This window comes from Anas platyrhynchos, chromosome 5, assembly GCF_047663525.1.
Source record: "Anas platyrhynchos isolate ZD024472 breed Pekin duck chromosome 5, IASCAAS_PekinDuck_T2T, whole genome shotgun sequence".
Taxonomy (NCBI): Eukaryota; Metazoa; Chordata; class Aves; order Anseriformes; family Anatidae; genus Anas; species Anas platyrhynchos.
This window is the reverse complement of record NC_092591.1, coordinates 55,738,365-55,756,478: the sequence shown is the minus strand read 5'-3', so window position 1 is coordinate 55,756,478 and position 18,114 is coordinate 55,738,365. Positions and strand designations below refer to the sequence as shown.

Here is an 18,114-nt window from a genome sequence, read left to right as displayed (position 1 = left end):
TTAAAACTGCCTGCTAAATTTCAGGTCTTGGCTCCTAACATTTTAAAAGCCATTTTTAACAGAATCAGGGTGGTGTTCTTTTTTTTTTCCATATATAATATGTACGCACATATATATAGCTATATATTTTATATCTCAGACAGATGAATCAAAAAAAAAAAAAAAAAAAAAAGTATGTGATTTATTCTTCTAAAGCATTTCCTTGCTCACTAGACATAAAGAGATAGAGGTTTAGTACTAGTCATCATACCCTTCCAATTCCCATCGTAATTCACACAAGCCTAGGGAAGATTTTTGAGAAGGTTCATCCTTCTTTCTATTGTCTTCCACTTCTTCCTTAAACACTTTTTTTTTTCTTCCTACAGTAGTTTGTTTCATGTTTTAATGTTGCTTAGACAACACCTCATCTGTTGAACTGATCCCAATATATCCTTTCTTGTACATCAAAAAGAAGTAAGCTATGACATACATGTACTTACTTAAGGAGTTGGGTTCTCCCAATGGAACTATACAGCAGAACTACAGAATAGCTTGCATTGGGAGGGACTTAAAAGATCATCTAGTTCCAAACCTGTGCATGCTACCCACTAGATCAGGTTGCCCAGGGCCTCATCCAACCTGGCCTTGAACACCTCCAAGGACAGCATATCCATAGCTTCTCCCTGTTCCAGGGTCTCACCAGCCTGACTGAGCGATTTCCTCTTAACATCTCATCTAAATCTCTCCTCTTTTAGTTTAAAACCATCCCCTCTTCTCCTATCATTACCTGCCCGAGTAAAAATTTCCTCTTCATCTTTTTTATCAGCCTCCTTTAAGTACTGAAAGGCTATAACGAGGTCTGCCTGAAGCCTTCCATCCTTCTATCAGTTACAGAAGTCTCAAAACAATGAAAGTGGCACACAATAGATCTATCAATAGTACAGAACTAATGTAGAATTAATATAGATAACATCTAAACAGTAACAATTTACTAGAATTATGATGCTAATCCAATGCTAATAACACTGCCTGGATGCTTCTATAGTCCTCAAAACAGAACATATTCAACAATAGAATGAGTTGTTTAGTAAAATGCTGTGAAAGATGGGACGTAGCCTTATTCTGATGCAACTACACATAAAATTCCATGTGCTACTGTAAGATGGCAATATGTCACTCAAAGAATGGTCAAAATATGCTTCTGTTTTTCAATAGAAAAATTAAATTAGAGTAAATCAATCATAAAAAGGAAACCATTTGCCACTACACATTAAATATTTTTAAGCCATCATTTCAGTATTATATGTTTTTGTTTTTTATTTTGTTTTTAATTGGAAAGCAGTATTAGAATAGAGGTCAGAGGTGTTTGTGTTTCTGTCTATTATTTCCACTAAAGCACTATATGCTTTTGTTTATGGAACCTATTAAGTAAACTCTAATCAATAAATTGCATCAAAACAAGTCCATGTCACACCCTGTGTACACACACACACACACACACACACACACACACAGTAACAGAATATACAAGCACAAAACATTAATACAACAATATCCAATAACTCCCAAAATGAACGACACACATTAGCATGCTGGCACACTCAGTGGCAAACCCTTTTCTTGCTGTGTAGACTCTTTATCACAGAAGAGACGCAGAATATTCATTGGCTCCAAATCCTATAATCATCCAACAACACTACATTACCAACGATGAGTTCATAACTTCATCTTTAAGTTCAGTTAACTGAAGCAATCGTACAAAATCTTACCATTCTTACTATTTGGCCAACAGTTTTTCTTCAAGTATTACACTCTTCAGGCTTGAGCACCATAATTACAAGAATCTCCATCAAGAATGCTTCCATAAACAAATATCATAGCTGTGTGGATCTGCTGCCCTAAAAACCTACAAAGGGGAACTTACAAAATATACATGACACATGGAAACAGAGGAGTTACAGACAGTATTACATTTCTTAGACTGCAAAGAGTGCATCATGTTCCAAGTACTAAAGGATAAATTTTGACCTGTGATGTAACTAAGAACCCCATTTGAAGACAATCATCATCTAATCAAATTGTGAGATGCAAAGTTTGACTTCAGATAATCATTTGCCCTTCCAATACAGAAAATTCCTTGTTTAAATACACTAACAAAATAATAATGTTAAAAACAGTTAATTAATCAGTGAATGCAGTAAGCATGCAAAATTTCCCTCTATCTTGCAGCACTTAAGAATATCCCTACATACAGTGTTGCTACATTTGTTAAAGATGATAATTTTTTGTGTGGCTCATAAAGCAGGCACTCCATCCATGTTTTCTTGTGAGAGCCATCAACTCTGGTACTTTTCTGCCATGTCTCTCCATTAAATGCATTAAAAACACGTATAGATTGCTACCATACAGCTCTGGTAGCATTAAAAATAATTACAGAAAAGCTGCATTTTGAATTTTATGTTTGTTTTTATCTATCATATTACTGACTACTAACTTAGTATGAACGTTGTAAAATCAAACCATTGTAAAAGCAGGATACATTTAAGGCCTCATTTTTGGGAGTAAATTATTTTCTTGACAGGTTATTTATCAGAATTGATCTATATATTACCACTTATTATTATTAGAATCCTATCACACAGATTTTGAATACCAAAATCCTAACTTCAATGCAAATACAGAAACATGTAATTGAGTAAGTCACCACTGTGTACCAGAGATATCCATGTACTGAATCAGAGTATACCTACAAAATCCAAACTACCGCAAATTTATTCTTATCTGAATAAGACACCATTTTCTACTGGCTTCCAAAGTCAGCACTGGTAGTGCCCAGGCAGAAGGGAAATCTGTGCACTTGTCCACAAATAATGGACAAAGACACAAAATGACATGGGTAGGTTTACTCACCTGCTTGTCTGGATCCACCCCAGAATTTTAAAACACTGCAGAGTCTAGACTCTAAGAACACTCAAGATTCACATCAACATCTCTTGCCTGCAAGCTTTAGAGGGCCGCACCTATCTGCCATGCTGCCTGTCTCCCACTGTTCTAACTCTATATGAAGGGACACCTTTGTATAACCTTCATTCAAGTGCCAAAAACATGGCAGTGGATGCATGTGTGTGTGGCTAGTCTTGCATGATTTCAAAGATTGCACGAATATTTCCTGTGATACATAAAGGAAACACCATTATGTGCATCTAGAAGCATTTGCATACCATAAGGCAGGCTGAGCAGAGTAAAAAGGGAGAATAAAAATCAAGGCAAGCAAGAACATTAAAACAGTAAGGTTCCTCAATATAGGCAGAAAATATTTCCTTTATTACACAAGCTTTTATGTTTCAGTACAGTTTATTAGCCATGGAGGGGAGGGAGAAAACAAAAATTAGTTACCTTTGTAAACACCATTTCACCAGGGTTATTTATTTTCGGGAACATAGCAAACTTTCATGAGGCAATGTGAACACTTACACGTCAATCTCACACATTCCTCACCACTTTGAATAGAACCTTTTATGCTACTTACCTGTGCTGAATTTTTATTTTCTGTGCAAAGGAAAATGTGATTTATGTGACAGAGAAACATAAATCCTTTCAATTGATAACTGTTATGAATCATCATTACTTCTAATGTAGTAGTACTGAAAAACTTCAAGCAAAATCAAAACTTTTCCTAATTGCACCTCAAGCTGAGGAACAATAGCAGCTTCTATTTTTATCTTGTTTGGAAACAGCATGGTCACCATTACCCTGTCAATTTTAGAAAAATAGGTCAAGTTCTTATTATCAAGTTCTAAACCTATTTACAGCACTATAAGTCTTTTCAACATATACTTTGCATACACAGTAACACTCAGAAAACAGAACCTGATTTTCAATCAGTGAGTGAAGTCAGTCAGTAATCAAACAAACCCAATAAAGCCACATCTGGCTTATGTATTTGAGCACAGTTCACTTTGGTTTTCTGAAAGCAGAAGTCATCTTTAACACCAAATTTCCAGGTATGTTTGCACTCTATATTATACTGTGGCTAGCAAAGCACTGTATATGTCTAAAAGTATACGTAAGAATTCGTTTATACAGGGAATGATGTTATCACAGCTATGCTGATTTCACCTCTAAATAAGATCTTATTTCTTAACAAGGCAGGAGGAAACTGTAGACACACTTTCAACTACACATTAACCTGTTATTGGAACAATGTTGAACTGTTCAGTTTACCATAGCAGAAGAAAACCTATATTTGTTTAGATATTGGCTTAACCAGAGGGGCTCTGCTAATCTCAAGCTATTGGAGTTTGAGATTAAGTCTGTGTTTCCTTTCTTCTTGACTTTGCACTTTTCTTTGTTCTAGGAAATATTCAACTTCTCCCTCATTTCAAAACTTTGAAAATATGGCTGTTGTTCATCTTATACTCAATTTACTGTGTGCAAGAAAAAATTTGTCTTGAGGATTTATCTAACAAACTAGAGACAATATATATCTTAGTACTGTTTGTCAATTTAATGATACTAGTTTCTTCTCTGCCGAACAACTTCATTTCATTTAATAACTCTCACGTGGTAAAAGGACAAGTGAAAAAAAATGTTTCAGAAATAGTGCTAGAAGACCAAGACTGTAAAAGAAGGGGAATAGATCAATTGCAACACAGGTAAGAACTCCAGACAAAGCTTCTTGTTACAGTAAAGTGTGTTCATTTATCCTCCATACAAAATGAGTTGTCTATCATCACAACTGCTTTATAATTTTATCTGAGTTCAGATAATAAGCACAGATTTGTCCCTCTATTTCGCGATAGGTGTCTGAAACAAAACATTGAGGTAACTAAGCCCTAAGTTTCCCTTTGAAGAGAGGAGTTAAAATCATAAAGAATATATAAAGAATATATACTGATACAACAATGTTTTTTTAAATGGTTCAATTCTTCTGATAAAGCACCCTGAAGCACTGATAATTCTTTTCCAAAGCTGCCCAAGTGAATCAGGTGAAAAAAGATCCAGTATAGGACATGAAGAACAAAATCATATTTTCTTGCATCCTGAACAACTCACTGAATCTGCACTAAGAGCTAGATATCAGAAGCAAAAACTGAGAATGCACACATATCCTACTGTCCCAGAACAGAACAGGACTGTCCTATTTGCCAAACTAAGCAACATTACACGAACAGAAAAGCGTGTATCGTGAAAAATCATTTGCATGCAAGAAATCATTTTAAGATTTTTGTCTTATACAAGCCCAGTTTAAAATTGACTTAAATGAATTTCAAGTTATGTGTACTTCATTTGTTTATGCTTCAGATAAGGGGCAGAATCTACTTCAACAGAGGTCAGTTTCAGAGTCAAGATCTATTAAAAGAGCCATTTTCTCAAGGCAAAAAAAAAAAAATTAAAAAAAAAAATAGTGCTTTATAGTTACAAACTATTATTTAAATAAATACATACCCAAACCTTCCGATTCAAACAAGCAGGTATCATCCACCCCTACATCTCTGCACCAGGATAAGAAATTTGCTGTGTTGTCTCGTGCAAAAAAAGACCCTGAAGCAGCATTGGCTTTGCATGGAATCTTCCGTACTGGTAAGGTCTGAAAAACACAAGTTCTCCATTTAGATAATTAATATCTGCCACCTCATATAATACCCAAATATTTTGAAATCAATATGCCACCAACATTTTTCTTTGTCCATTTCATTCTTTGTTGGGAATTTAATGGCATAAAGTGGTCAACCACAGAGACTCTTCAGAAGCACAGTAATTGGACATGTGATGTGAAGTTCAGATCACAATTAGTATTAACTACTTTTTTTTTTTTTTTTTTTTAAAGAAAAAGCTATCATTAGCAACTACAGCTTTGAGATCTAATGTTTGGTCCAGTTCACTCAATTAAAAAAGAAGAAAACCAATACTTTGTAAAGAGAGATTTTATACTGATAACTTTCCCAAACTTAAGGGCAACTTCAGGTCTAGTTTCAAATCTCCACGTTAGAAGAGTTTTTAAGATTTCCCTATAGCTTGCTGAGTGTGAAATTGTAGGTCTTGAGGACTGAAGACTGCAAATAAGTAAGAAATGCTACTGTTCCCAACCCCACGCTAGCCCCCTGTGCGCAACCCAGAAATCTAGCCTATCAGTTACAAGATTAAGGTCTAACAGGGCCAGACTCTCGTTGTACCAGAGCAGGACTATCTACATAACCGCAGCAGAGGAGACACTACCGGTATAGCATATCAGTACCTGAACCAAACAGTAATTATTACAGCAAACTTGTTGCTCACGTTGGTAATTTTACTGAGATGCATACAAAGAATACTTCAGCATTTAGTTCTCATTTAAGGTTTCTTTTCCAAAAAAATGAAAAATAGACGTCATCCACAGTGAAACAAAGAAAGAATGATATATTATTACTACATAGCTTTAGAAATCAGCAAACCATCGAGGAATTCAGACTCCATGCTGATTTTAATGTGCTGCTTTTCTATTACGCTGATTTATGAAATACTTTATTCTGTTCTGGAGTCAGTAGTTACACAATGGCAAGTGAGCAAATTGGTAGCAAACTGAAAATGGCTTATCTGCTAGTTCCTATATCTATGTCCAAATCTTAGTTTGAATGGTCCCAAGTAATTCTTGGAAATGTAGGGAGGGAAGACAGACATGGGAGCAGGCTACCCTTTACAAGAGCTGCTGGTAGCATACTTATGTTAGTATTTTAAGACTATTTAGAATGAGTTGATACATGATTTTCAGTTTGAGGTCTTATTGCAGCAATGTAATTGCAGAATACATATGCAGACACGGAACTAGTCTTCTCCACGTACCTGATAACCAAGTAAACTACAAATAGAATGTCTACCAGAATAAACAGCATTCCAATTAACTTGTCATTAGGTCAGTGTGAGCCTAGAAGTTGCCCTAAATATATACACATGCCTTATAAATATTTAGGCCTATTGCTTAGTTAGCTCTGCATCTAGCCCTCAGCTCCTGAAGATTCTTATTCCAACTGCATCTTTTTACATTTTTCTACTTGTTCTACAACAAGGATTACATTTCAAAATATTTATAAAGAGATATTGATATTTTTCTACATGGTATTATCAAAACCACTGACCAGTTTTACATAAATTTTTAAAGAAAAAACATTAATATCAAACAATGAAACTCTTTTACCACAATACCTCCACTTGGACCACAGCATCTTTATGATGCGATACACAGACATTAAGCCAACTGAGTGAACAGGTCAATGTAAAGATACCAAGCAGATTATATCCAAGAAATCTATGTCGGTCGGACTTTTTGAATGACTACATCCAACTTAAAGCTCAAATCCTGGATGACCTTGTAACAGATTCATAGCACTGTAACAGGAAAAAGATGACAGAAGCCAGCTCCAGTGTTCCTGGCGCTTGCAAACTTAGGTATAAGCTACTTGAGAGAGCATGGAAAGGAGATAAAGCTACACCTAATTTTCCTCTGAAAATATCCTTGCATTGTGAAACCCTGTCATTTCTCAGTTCACACCTCAGTTCTCATGGCTGCTTTTCCACAGCACATCTAAGTTACTTTATTCTCTGACTCTCTTTTGCAGCCAGTCTAGCTAGTCTTCAAGTCAAAAACTGCTCATAAGCCCTGGAACAGCTCTGAATGATGTTACGGGTGAAATCATAGAGGGTTTCCTTCCACTCAGTTCTCCAGCACCAACCCAACCAATTCCTTGCCTTTAGAGCCTTCACCCTCTTGCATCCCCTGAAAAGTAACCTATATTCTTTTATGTCATGCTAACGGTATTAAACACTGTTCTGCAAGCCTGTCTTAAAGCCCTCATATTATTTCTGGAAATTTCAACGAGGAAGAAGAGAAAAACCAAAATCAAACTATTGTGCTATATAGTTGGTGGGTGCCAGCTGGCAATCAGAGGACACCTGGACCCTACCAACTCACTCTGCTCAGCCCAGAGCACACAGGACACGAGTCCACCTGCAGCACTGACCCCGCAGACCAGGCTGCTCCCTGGAACAGATGCCCTCAGCAGAACAAAAGCAGCTGGAGCCAAGGAGACTGCCAGGAGAGCTGACACTGCTGTTCTTATAAGGAGCTGTTGGGGAAGGCATTGCTATACCTGACATGGGAGGCAGAAAACTGGAGTCTCCTCCAGGTCTGCTGCTGCTCACCAGTATTAACAGCATATTAAGAAATTTGCTTCTAAATGTTTTATATCTGTTGATTTAGATAGATGACAAGACTGTCTATAGAAACGCTTTCAAGAAAAGCACTTCAGAACAGATGGTTTATGCATCAGAAATCTATGCAGTTATAGTCAGTAAATAAACCACCCAAAACCTCATTTACATAATGGGCTATCCATCAATAACACATCCATACCTTGACAACTAGGACAGACCTTTAAGTATATCAATCAACCTAACTTCACTGTGAAACACAGACATTCCTGGAACTAGCAACGCTCATTTTACAATTATCGAGATTCCAGTGTCTTCTAGACACTACTTTTTTGTAGTTATTGCTACTGACAGCAAATGATAAGGGTCTAGACACAGATCTATCATACCTAACGAAACTGGGATATTCTTTAGTTTCATAGTAACAGATAAATGGTTGATTAACAGGTGCTCTGAACAACTCAGAGGTGAAAAATTCCCAAATGCAAAAACAAAACATGTACTGACACTGACTACAGAAGGGAAAATCCTGCATTATTGAAGGGGGAAAATGCAGAAACCAAAAAAAAAAAAACAAAAAAACACATGCACATAACTAGCAGTCATTTGTGGAATAAATACTACATAGACAAATATCCCTGGTATTTCATGATGTCACTACAATATAGCATTTTATATTTCATCCCATTTCCCACAGCATTAGGGTCCTGCTGAATAGAACAGCAAAAACCTCCTCTGTATTCAACAACAGCACAATCAGGTTGATCATAGAAATCATAGGGAAATACTCATATTTTCTTATCACCTAATAAATTTGCCTACCACCTTTTAAATAGAAGTCTACTTTTTCAGTATTTCCAAAACTCTCACTGTAACATTCAACTTATAACATGTGAAAGCTCTTATTTAGGAAAGATTTCATGCTCAAGTATTCTTTGCTGGTTTGTATAAATGGCCTGAATATCTCAGAAGTGCTTTCTAGCAGATCATTCTGAAGTAATTAGCTTTCCATATGGCAAAAGTGACTTTTGTTGACATAGTATAGTATAACCACAGTTGCTTTGAAACAGCAGTGGCCGCAATTACTCCTATCGGATATCATGAAAACAGTTCCCCAGTTACACTCCTTTTACAATCTTGTCTTGTTGATGTGCATGCATGTGGTTTAATGCAGGATGTGAAAGTGTGAGTGAAACATATGACGCAATCCTGGAAAAATGCCATCAGGTTCACTTCTAATCCCAAAAGGGACTCTCTTTACACTGATGCTCTGGAACCACATGGAAAAAAAAATGTATTTTTAAACCATTTTTCCAAAATGAGGGTCCACACATACATGTTAAAAAAACAACAACAACATTTCTAATAGCAGATTTGAGTCATATTTTGAAGACTCAAAATCATACCTCCTTTTGAATAAGGGATTTCACAGCTTTTTGAAGTGTCACTCCCACTTGGGTACAAGGAAGAAGATGAGCAAGTATGAACTGAATGATGAATAAACTAAAGTAATTCCTGCAACCTTAAGTAGCTACTCAGCTGGACCCTTTGTATTTTTTTCTTCCCCTTACTACCTCATTTACTGTGGTAGAAACCATTTTCAAAGTATAACCATTGGACCAACAAATGAAAATAACTTACTAAATATACAAATTGGATACAAGTAACTCTGAATATGGAAATACATACCTGAAATTAGAAAATGAAACCTCTCCCATGTCAAAACCAAAACCTTAGGAAAAAAAAAGTGAAACATCCTCCAGCCCTTCTAAATATACAAGATAAAGTCAAAATACAGGAAAATTTTAGAAATTAAAGCTTAACATATAAATCGTCAAGACTTAGGAGTTTAAAGAGTTGACAGTTTAAATATTGTCTATTAACCAGATCCTTACCCTATGCAAGCAATGTAGAGGTCATCAAATTCCAAAAAAACACTCCTTAACCACATCCTAGATTTTATTAAAACATTTGGGATTGCTTTGGAATACCCAACCAGTTTATGATATGACAACAGAAATAATTATCATTACTGGGGCTTTATATAAAGGTACAGAGTACGACATTAAAATAAATTCAAACCTAACTTTAGCCATGGTGTTAGTCAAGCATATTCTCTCATTTCTTCCATGTAGTATTAGCTTTAACTTCTTAAGAAGAAAGCGTAGATGAAGAATAAACTTACTCTAATAACAATATATTTTTAAAAGCTAAGACTTTGCTTATGGCTCTGTTATTCCAAGAGCTCTGTCCAAGACACAGCTCACTGTTCATGTAGCAAGAGATGAAAACTGATTTGTATCAAAAAAAGATGGGGTTAAAAAAAAAGTTATGAAAATCTAATCTAACAAATGCACAGCAACTCCTACTTCTAGCAGTGTCTTAGAAAACCAAAGAATAAAAGAGATGACTAACTCCAAATATAATGAACCAGTTAACTCGGATACCCAGACGCAAATAATATCAAAAAGTAGTATGGCAGAAGCTTCATTCACCAGTTAAAATTAGTTATATAATTAGATTTGATTAAAGTTTAGTCAAGGGGCATTTCCATTTTAACATATGGAGGCAAAATCATAACATGTGCCAGAAAAAACACTATCTAATTGAAAGCAAAATATGACATGGAATTAGGTGTCTGTTAAAATTCAAGAGCTATTCAGCAACTGAATTCTCTGGGAAAAAAAAAAAAAAAGGAAACAGAAACCAAAGGAGGAAATAGCCTTCTCCCAGCATGTCCCATACACAGCATGGCTATTGGGTGGCTGGATAACACACTGAGACCAACAACCTGAACCCTTCCCTTGAAGAGTGGGTGAGACCATCCTTATGAAAACCAACAACAAAAAGCCCACATAAACAGATGTCAGACCCTGCTCCTGCCTTCTCTATTTGTGTAATTGAGGCAGGATTAAGTCACCAGAGTCCAATGGCTTGGGGAGGTCTATAAATTGACTTTCAGTTTCCTGACATCTAACTGTATAATGTACCTAAGCCTACTGACAAGTTCACTTTTCTCAATTATCTCTCAGAGATAATTTAGAATTAACTGACAACCTTCAAGGAGACACACACCACAAATTAAAAGACGTGACTTCTATTTATGCTCTGAAAATGCCAGCAGGCCAGAATCAAAAACCGAAAGGGGGGTACTGTTTGGTTTTATTATGCTATAAAATAATTCCTTAGAGATTGCAACCTAAACAGCAACCTAATTGCAACAAAAAAAAAAAAAAAAAGTAGCATTTTATAACAAAATTAAGACAGAGACTAAGGTATGTCATGTCAAAGAAGCCTTGGCTTCATGAGTTCATCGCCATTCATTAAGTGTTCTGAACACTGCCTTTAGGTTTCCAGAATTCATGTTTTGACTGGCGTTTTTTAAATTGCCATTTCATAATAGGCTTCTTAGATATCTGATGAGACCAAAAAGGGGCAATTCTCACACTTGCTCTTTAAGAAGATAACTACAGCTTATCTTTGATAGAAATTTGGAACTTTTTTCCCTACGGCAATCGCCAAAGCCAGAGCTGAATTAACATACAGTTAGTTGACAAAGTTAAACTATCCCAGCTTCTAAATTTCCCTCATTTATATGTAATTTAATGAGAAGCGTAGGAGGACTACATTTGTGTAAGCTGTTTGTGGTTATTTCATTACCATGCAACAGGGCCTGTGAATGAACTGCAACTGCATGTATAAACTGAATTTTTTCCGTGGAATATAACTTGGTCAAATATGAATGCACTTTGACAGAACACATTTTAAAAGACATCTTATTAACCCATGACCATCCCTTATCAAATAACACATTCTTGAAGCGTAAATGATTCTCTTGAATATGAAAAATATTAAATTTTGGCAAAAACAACATATTTTAGTCTCAGAAATTTCAAAGTCACTTTTTCCCCTTAATCATTGCAGAAGAATCCAAGCTAAGGTCATGACAATGCTTAGAAAATTTGAGTCTGAATAACTCAAGTCCATCAGAACACATTATAGGTTCAAAAAATTTTCATATTGAAAGATGTTTCCATGCTTTCACTTAGAGTGTGGTGTAATGCAGTTTGAACAACCAACATATTTCTTCGATCTATGGAATTAGAGGATAACATCTCACTGGCAGCCTGAATAACAAATGTAACTAGTCATTCAAATCCCTAGATGTAATTATTACAGTGCTGGGTATACTGTCGTGTATTTAGTCATGCCTCTTCTTCTTTTTCCTGCAGCTTTTCTCTCCACAATCAATCTCATGCTTTGTGATCCTTTGAAGTGCAAGGTGGGGATGGGGCATGGGGAGGTTTCCCAGCCCTTTCTGTAAGATTAGTTCCAAATGGTGCTTTACCTAACATGAGCCAAGTGTCAAGGAATACATGATAAAGATCACCCAGTCTAAAGGAAGACAGTGTTGTTTTTTTCAGGTGCTTTATCTGTTCATTTTCCAGATGCGTAACAAAAATACAATTTCTATGCAAATGCTGAAAACATTGAGAAAGAATTTTACACATAGCTCACTGCAGGTAAGTCTGACTCTCCAAAGTCCTTCATGATAATTTTTAAGAAAAAATAGGTCTTTGCCTTTATGATAAAGCCTTTTTTTTTCTGCGAGTTCTTCAATTAGAAACCACAAGGAAACTGCTGGAGCCCTGGGAATTCTACACTGGCGTAGAATTTAAAAGTGTCCGTGATTTGAAAAACATGTTGGAATGTTAATCTACACAGCCAAATTTCCAAACCAGCCTTAACTCACTCTCTAAGGTTGTGAACAAAGCTTTGCTTTATTCTTGAAGCATTTGGGGCCAATCTACATACACGTGCCCAAGTGGGAATACATGCTTATAAAAATAAACAAATTCAACATAATTATGATATCTATAAATTAGTGTCTAAACTTGAAAATGACTAATGTTTTTCCCCTCCTGCCTTGCAGTCTTAACGTGTGGCAGTATATTCACAAGTACCATTTCAGAAATGTTTGCTCCTTTTATAAGCTCAAGACTCACTATTGGTATCAAATCCTGTAGTTCTTACTCATTTATTACTTCCTTCAAGCTGCTAACACTAAATCTGACTTAAGAAATGGACAATTGAGCCAAAGATAGTTTGTCTAAGTTATATTTTCTCAAAAAAAAAAAAAAAAAAAAAGTAATAATAATGCTAATGTACATTCAAGTGCCTAATCTTATGCTCCTGTTCCAGACATTTCCCTAACAGTCTATACAGAAAGCCCCATAAAATATCTGTTGGAAAGTTGCAAAAATGTTTATATATTACTTTAGAGACTTAAAAAAACAGTAATAATAACAGAATGCATTTCACATAAGAAGCAAAATCGAGCAAATCTAAAAATGGCTGTTTATACTTTCCTTTCAAAAACTATGTCCTCCAATACTGAGGCTGGAGTAATGGTAAAATTTTATGAAGAAAATCCAGTTTGAGCAGAGGTTTTGTGAAGAATCTAAGTATTGGTATTTTATTTAAAAACTGTGTTAACTAAATATCCGGGGGGAGGGAACATGCATGATTTCTAGCTAAATGGTATTATTAGAAGTCAAAATTCCATTCTCTTCTTGACCCTATTTTCAGTCTGAATCATTAGCATATTTTCCAAAGCAGGAGCTAACAAGCCATTAGCTGCTTAAATCTGCACTATTTTTTTCCATGATAGTTACCACAAGATGCAAATTTTGAGTTTTTCTGCAAGTTCAGGAAGGGGCAGAGAGAGAGGTATGTAAGAAAATCCCTGTCTTAGGTTCACTTTCCAGAAGAGCAAGGACGGTTCACATAGTGATTAAATGTCCACATCTACTCCAGCTAAAAGAGGGGGAAAAAAAAACAAACACTCTTTCCCCAGGACAAAGCATCAGCAGGAAGAATGACCTTGAAGATACAGGATGCTTCAGAGCTCTTTCCAGTGCTGCATAGCACTGTCTTCAACATGATGTGTAAAGTGCACTTAAAAGCCGCTATGCTCTTCAACACATTCACCTGGAAAACACCAGGCAGACAACCACAAAATATCCTAAGTTTGGTGAAAAATCTCCTGTTACCATGTGGTAAGAAACAGAACCCTATGCTACCATGCAATCTTCCTGCAGGCAGGAAAACTTGAGTTGTAAGAATTATTTGCTCAAGCACGTAGGGTTTGTCCACGTGACCATTTGCAGGAAAATCTTCCAGTATCTGCAAGAAACCTGGTAGCAATCCAGTTGTGCGTATGAACACGAGCTCAGCAAGCTATTGACATGTCTGAGAAAGGTACAAGGAATTTGCTAACAAACAGCTTTATGGTCTTGTGGAAATGATTCCTTCCAGATGGATTAGGACTCATGAGTCATTTCACAAGATTACTCTTTTCCTCTTCTAGCCACATCAGGGTGTCACTATAAAGATTAATACACAAAAAGACAGTACTGTACTTGATTTTTGTCCCTCCTGCGTAACTAAGAACCATATCTATACTGTGTATGATTAGAAATTGGCTCCGCAAGCTTTAGCTGAAAACAAATGTCTCCAGAAAGTACAAGTGTGCAGACAAGCAAATTGCTGCCGCAGACCACAGAGAATCTGTTCATAGCCTGACCACATCCATGCAATTCTTGGCTTGAGCATCAGGTTTACAGCTCACAGAGAGCACCTGAACAGGGGCTATGAGACCACCAGACCTGCCAAGGCTGTGCAATGCTTTCCTGTGCCATGCAGTGCATACGTGGTTGCCTAAGTGGTAGCTGGGGAGGCTTTACTGTGGACTGACAGGCTTGAGGCATCAAGCTTACAGAATACCATATTTGCTGCAAGTCCATTCCCTCTACAGGGCACAGGTAACCTTGAAAAACTGGAGCCTGCAGTAAAAATAGGTGTGCCATGGTGATCAGATCACGCTTTCAATTTTGGCCATCCAGGGTATGAGAGGAACAAGATCCACACGTTTCAGAGGAAGATACTTCAAAGCAAAGATAGAGAAAAAACTGCCCAAAGAAAGTGTTTATTCTTAGCCCTTTCCCTTTGAACTTAAATTACACCTTCAGGCATGGAAAACTTAGAACCTTTCCGAATAATAATAAAAAAAAAAATCGATGCAATTCTCTCTGCTGTACCTATGGATGTTCTCATAGCAAGCACGCAAATCTGATTCTGTTTAGGAATCTGGTAGCCATGTTCTTAATTAAAAATACCTTGCTGTTTAATGTTCAAAAAGCATTATTACAATTCAGAAAGACCTAATGAAAGAAAACTATAAATGTACTGATTTTCATTGCGTAACACCCAAATCATTTGAGGAAGACTTTATTAAGGCAGGATCTTTTCTTCTTCAGGAAGAAAAATAAAGTTATCTGGTTTCACTTTTTTCTTCCCCTTTCCTTTTTTTTGTTTCCTGCTTTTTTTTTTTTTTCTTTCCTCATTTCAATGCATTCCTTGGAGATTCAAATGTCATTTGCTATTTCTCACGAGCTTCCAGGATTCTGATAAGTTCTCCATTCACTTAATTCCCTTGATGCAAAATAATAATTGAAAAGATAAAACAAGACTATATATATCTTTTGTTCTTGTAAATTTTTAGGGCAACCTAAAGCTGTTACTCGATTCTGACTCTCTATGGACTGGGAGATCAGTCAAATCCTAACCCAGATTCTCCTCTCCAGGAATATTACATTTAGTAGATATTCTTGTGGCCTTGTTGCAGAGCAGAAAGCAAGCTCTTTGAGGCCGTAGATTAGCAAGCTAAGGTCTGTCTCCTATCAATGTTTACAGAACCATAGCTTTCCATGTTCCCTATGAATGAGCCGAGTCAAATAACATTTTTTGTTTTCATAATGGAAACTACTTAGGTACTGATCACAGCTCACCAAGTGGGATAGTAATACAGTTTGGCACAAGATGAGCTCAAAGCACTTTGCAATGTTCACAAATCAAAGCAATAATGTACAGTGAATAGTATTCCCAGGTAACAGATGTGGAAAATGAAAGCATTGAATGTATTCTCCCAAGAGCAAACAATAAGCTTACAGCTGAAATTGAAAGTGAATATGGTCTCCAGTTTATAATCTTGTTCTTTTGCCATTAGTCCCTTCTTTCAATATTGACAGAATTCAAGTCATTTCCCTGCCTACTAGAGTCCTTTGCTTTACAGGATTCTGTTTTTACTTCCACAGATACACAGTTCTCTTTAGAAGCATAAACATCTGGAAAACTTCAAACAAACTAAGTTTTTGCTTGTGTAACTGAACAACTGTTTCTTATCTGAGATCCAACTTCAATATTAGATATTAAGGGCAAGAAATCTTCACCCAAAATCTCAATCCAGATCTCTTAATTATAACTCAAAACACATACAGTCAAAATTTCACTGTAGGCAAATCTGCATGACTCCAGAGAAGCCAATGCTGTAACAGTGATCTGCACCCTCCAAGTCTCAGATTCACTAAGTATATTTCCCGGCACAAGGGAAAGCTTTGCATGTGGAACCACTGCAGAATACACTTCGGTTACTAGGACTATGGGTAAGAGGTGGGCACTATTTCTTAATGTTAGGAAATACAGGAACGTGTGCATGAATAAATTGGTGCTTTACCAGACAGTTTCAATGGAAATACACATGTACCTATGAGGGCAAAATTTAGTGTTTTATACACAACAGATTTTTTTCAGTGTACATTCAGTTTAATGACATTAAACCAGGATAATCTCAGCTCCCACTGGAAGAATAAAATTTAATGCATAATTGAATTAAATAGTTTAAGACTTCAGAAATATTTGCATCTGGATTTATTTTATACTTCTACCTCTTTTATATGCCAAAACACATCTAGATCATGGCTTCTTGAAAATGAGGTTGAATTTTAGATTTTGATTTGTTTTTCCAAATTATTTCTAGGGGAGATTTGAGTTGAAATTTATCTGATTAACCTCTGAGAACTCTGAGACAAGGAATGATTCAGCTTCGAACTGTTTTAATTCATTTTCCATGAAACCATTGTTTTCAATGGAATATTCATAAATACATGTATGGCTTCAAGGATGGTGGGCAGACTATTACACCCTGCCTATTAAAACTGCAATAACTATTAACACAGTTTATCCATGTTTATTTTAAAATCTTAATTAACGGGCTTAATAAACTAAGCCCAAGCAAATGCAGGCTCTATGCATAGTGCACATGCGTTGATGCTTTAAATTTGTTTGTACAGCTGTGAGATTCTCAAATTAATTATCTGTCAGGAAAAGTAAAAGACTGCCAGGAGAGCATGGAGATGAAATCCAAGCCAATGGGAGAAAATTAAAAAATGGCATCCTGTGACATGAATCACTTTTACAGAATAACCTCTGCTATAATAATAAGGCTGTAGTTTCTAGACACAGATCATTAGCAGCAATACACGTAGCTGCATCAACTTACTACCATTTAAGTGTCCAGCATTTATTAAGATGGATATCAGTCACCTCCACGTCATTTTGTAAATGCACACAAGACATTATTATGACAATAAAATCTCCAAAGAACTGAAAAAAATTATTTCTCTAAGCAGATATTACATAGTCACACTACTCAAACACCACACTCCCTATTCAAAACTCTAACTTGTCTGAAGCAAAGGTTCAGATACAATATCAACATTTTCTGAAACACTAGGTTTTGAAGCATGGTTTAGCTGCTGAACAAGGAAGTACACTGTCTTCTGGGATTTGCAGAAGAATCTAGCACCTAACATCCTTTGAAATGAACAATTGCTACCTTTTTCATCATTAGAAATGGAAGTGTTATTAATAGCCTGTTACTGTATGATTAACTAATCTAACGCCAGAGGTCAGGGAGTTTGACTCGTGACAGAAACACTCAGTATCTATTCTGACATCCCCAAGTACCTGTTAAGACATTAAGCTCGGGAGGGCTCTGAGCAGAAACTGCGTAAAAGGCACCAGAGGCTGCCAAACTCCAGTGCTCTC

The 18,114-nt window shown here is 36.2% G+C and overlaps 1 protein-coding gene across 7 annotated transcripts in view; it reads right to left on the bottom strand.

Moving 5' to 3' along the window:
• Nucleotides 1-18,114, bottom strand: part of GAS2 (growth arrest specific 2) — a 90,644-nt gene that overhangs the window by 50,605 nt on the left and 21,925 nt on the right. For all 7 annotated transcript variants that reach the window (XM_038179481.2, XM_072039160.1, XM_038179477.2 and 4 more), the window contains one exon: nt 5,428-5,569. In XM_038179481.2, coding sequence (XP_038035409.1) covers nt 5,428-5,569 — 142 coding nt within the window. The remainder of the gene's footprint in view (nt 1-5,427; nt 5,570-18,114) is intronic.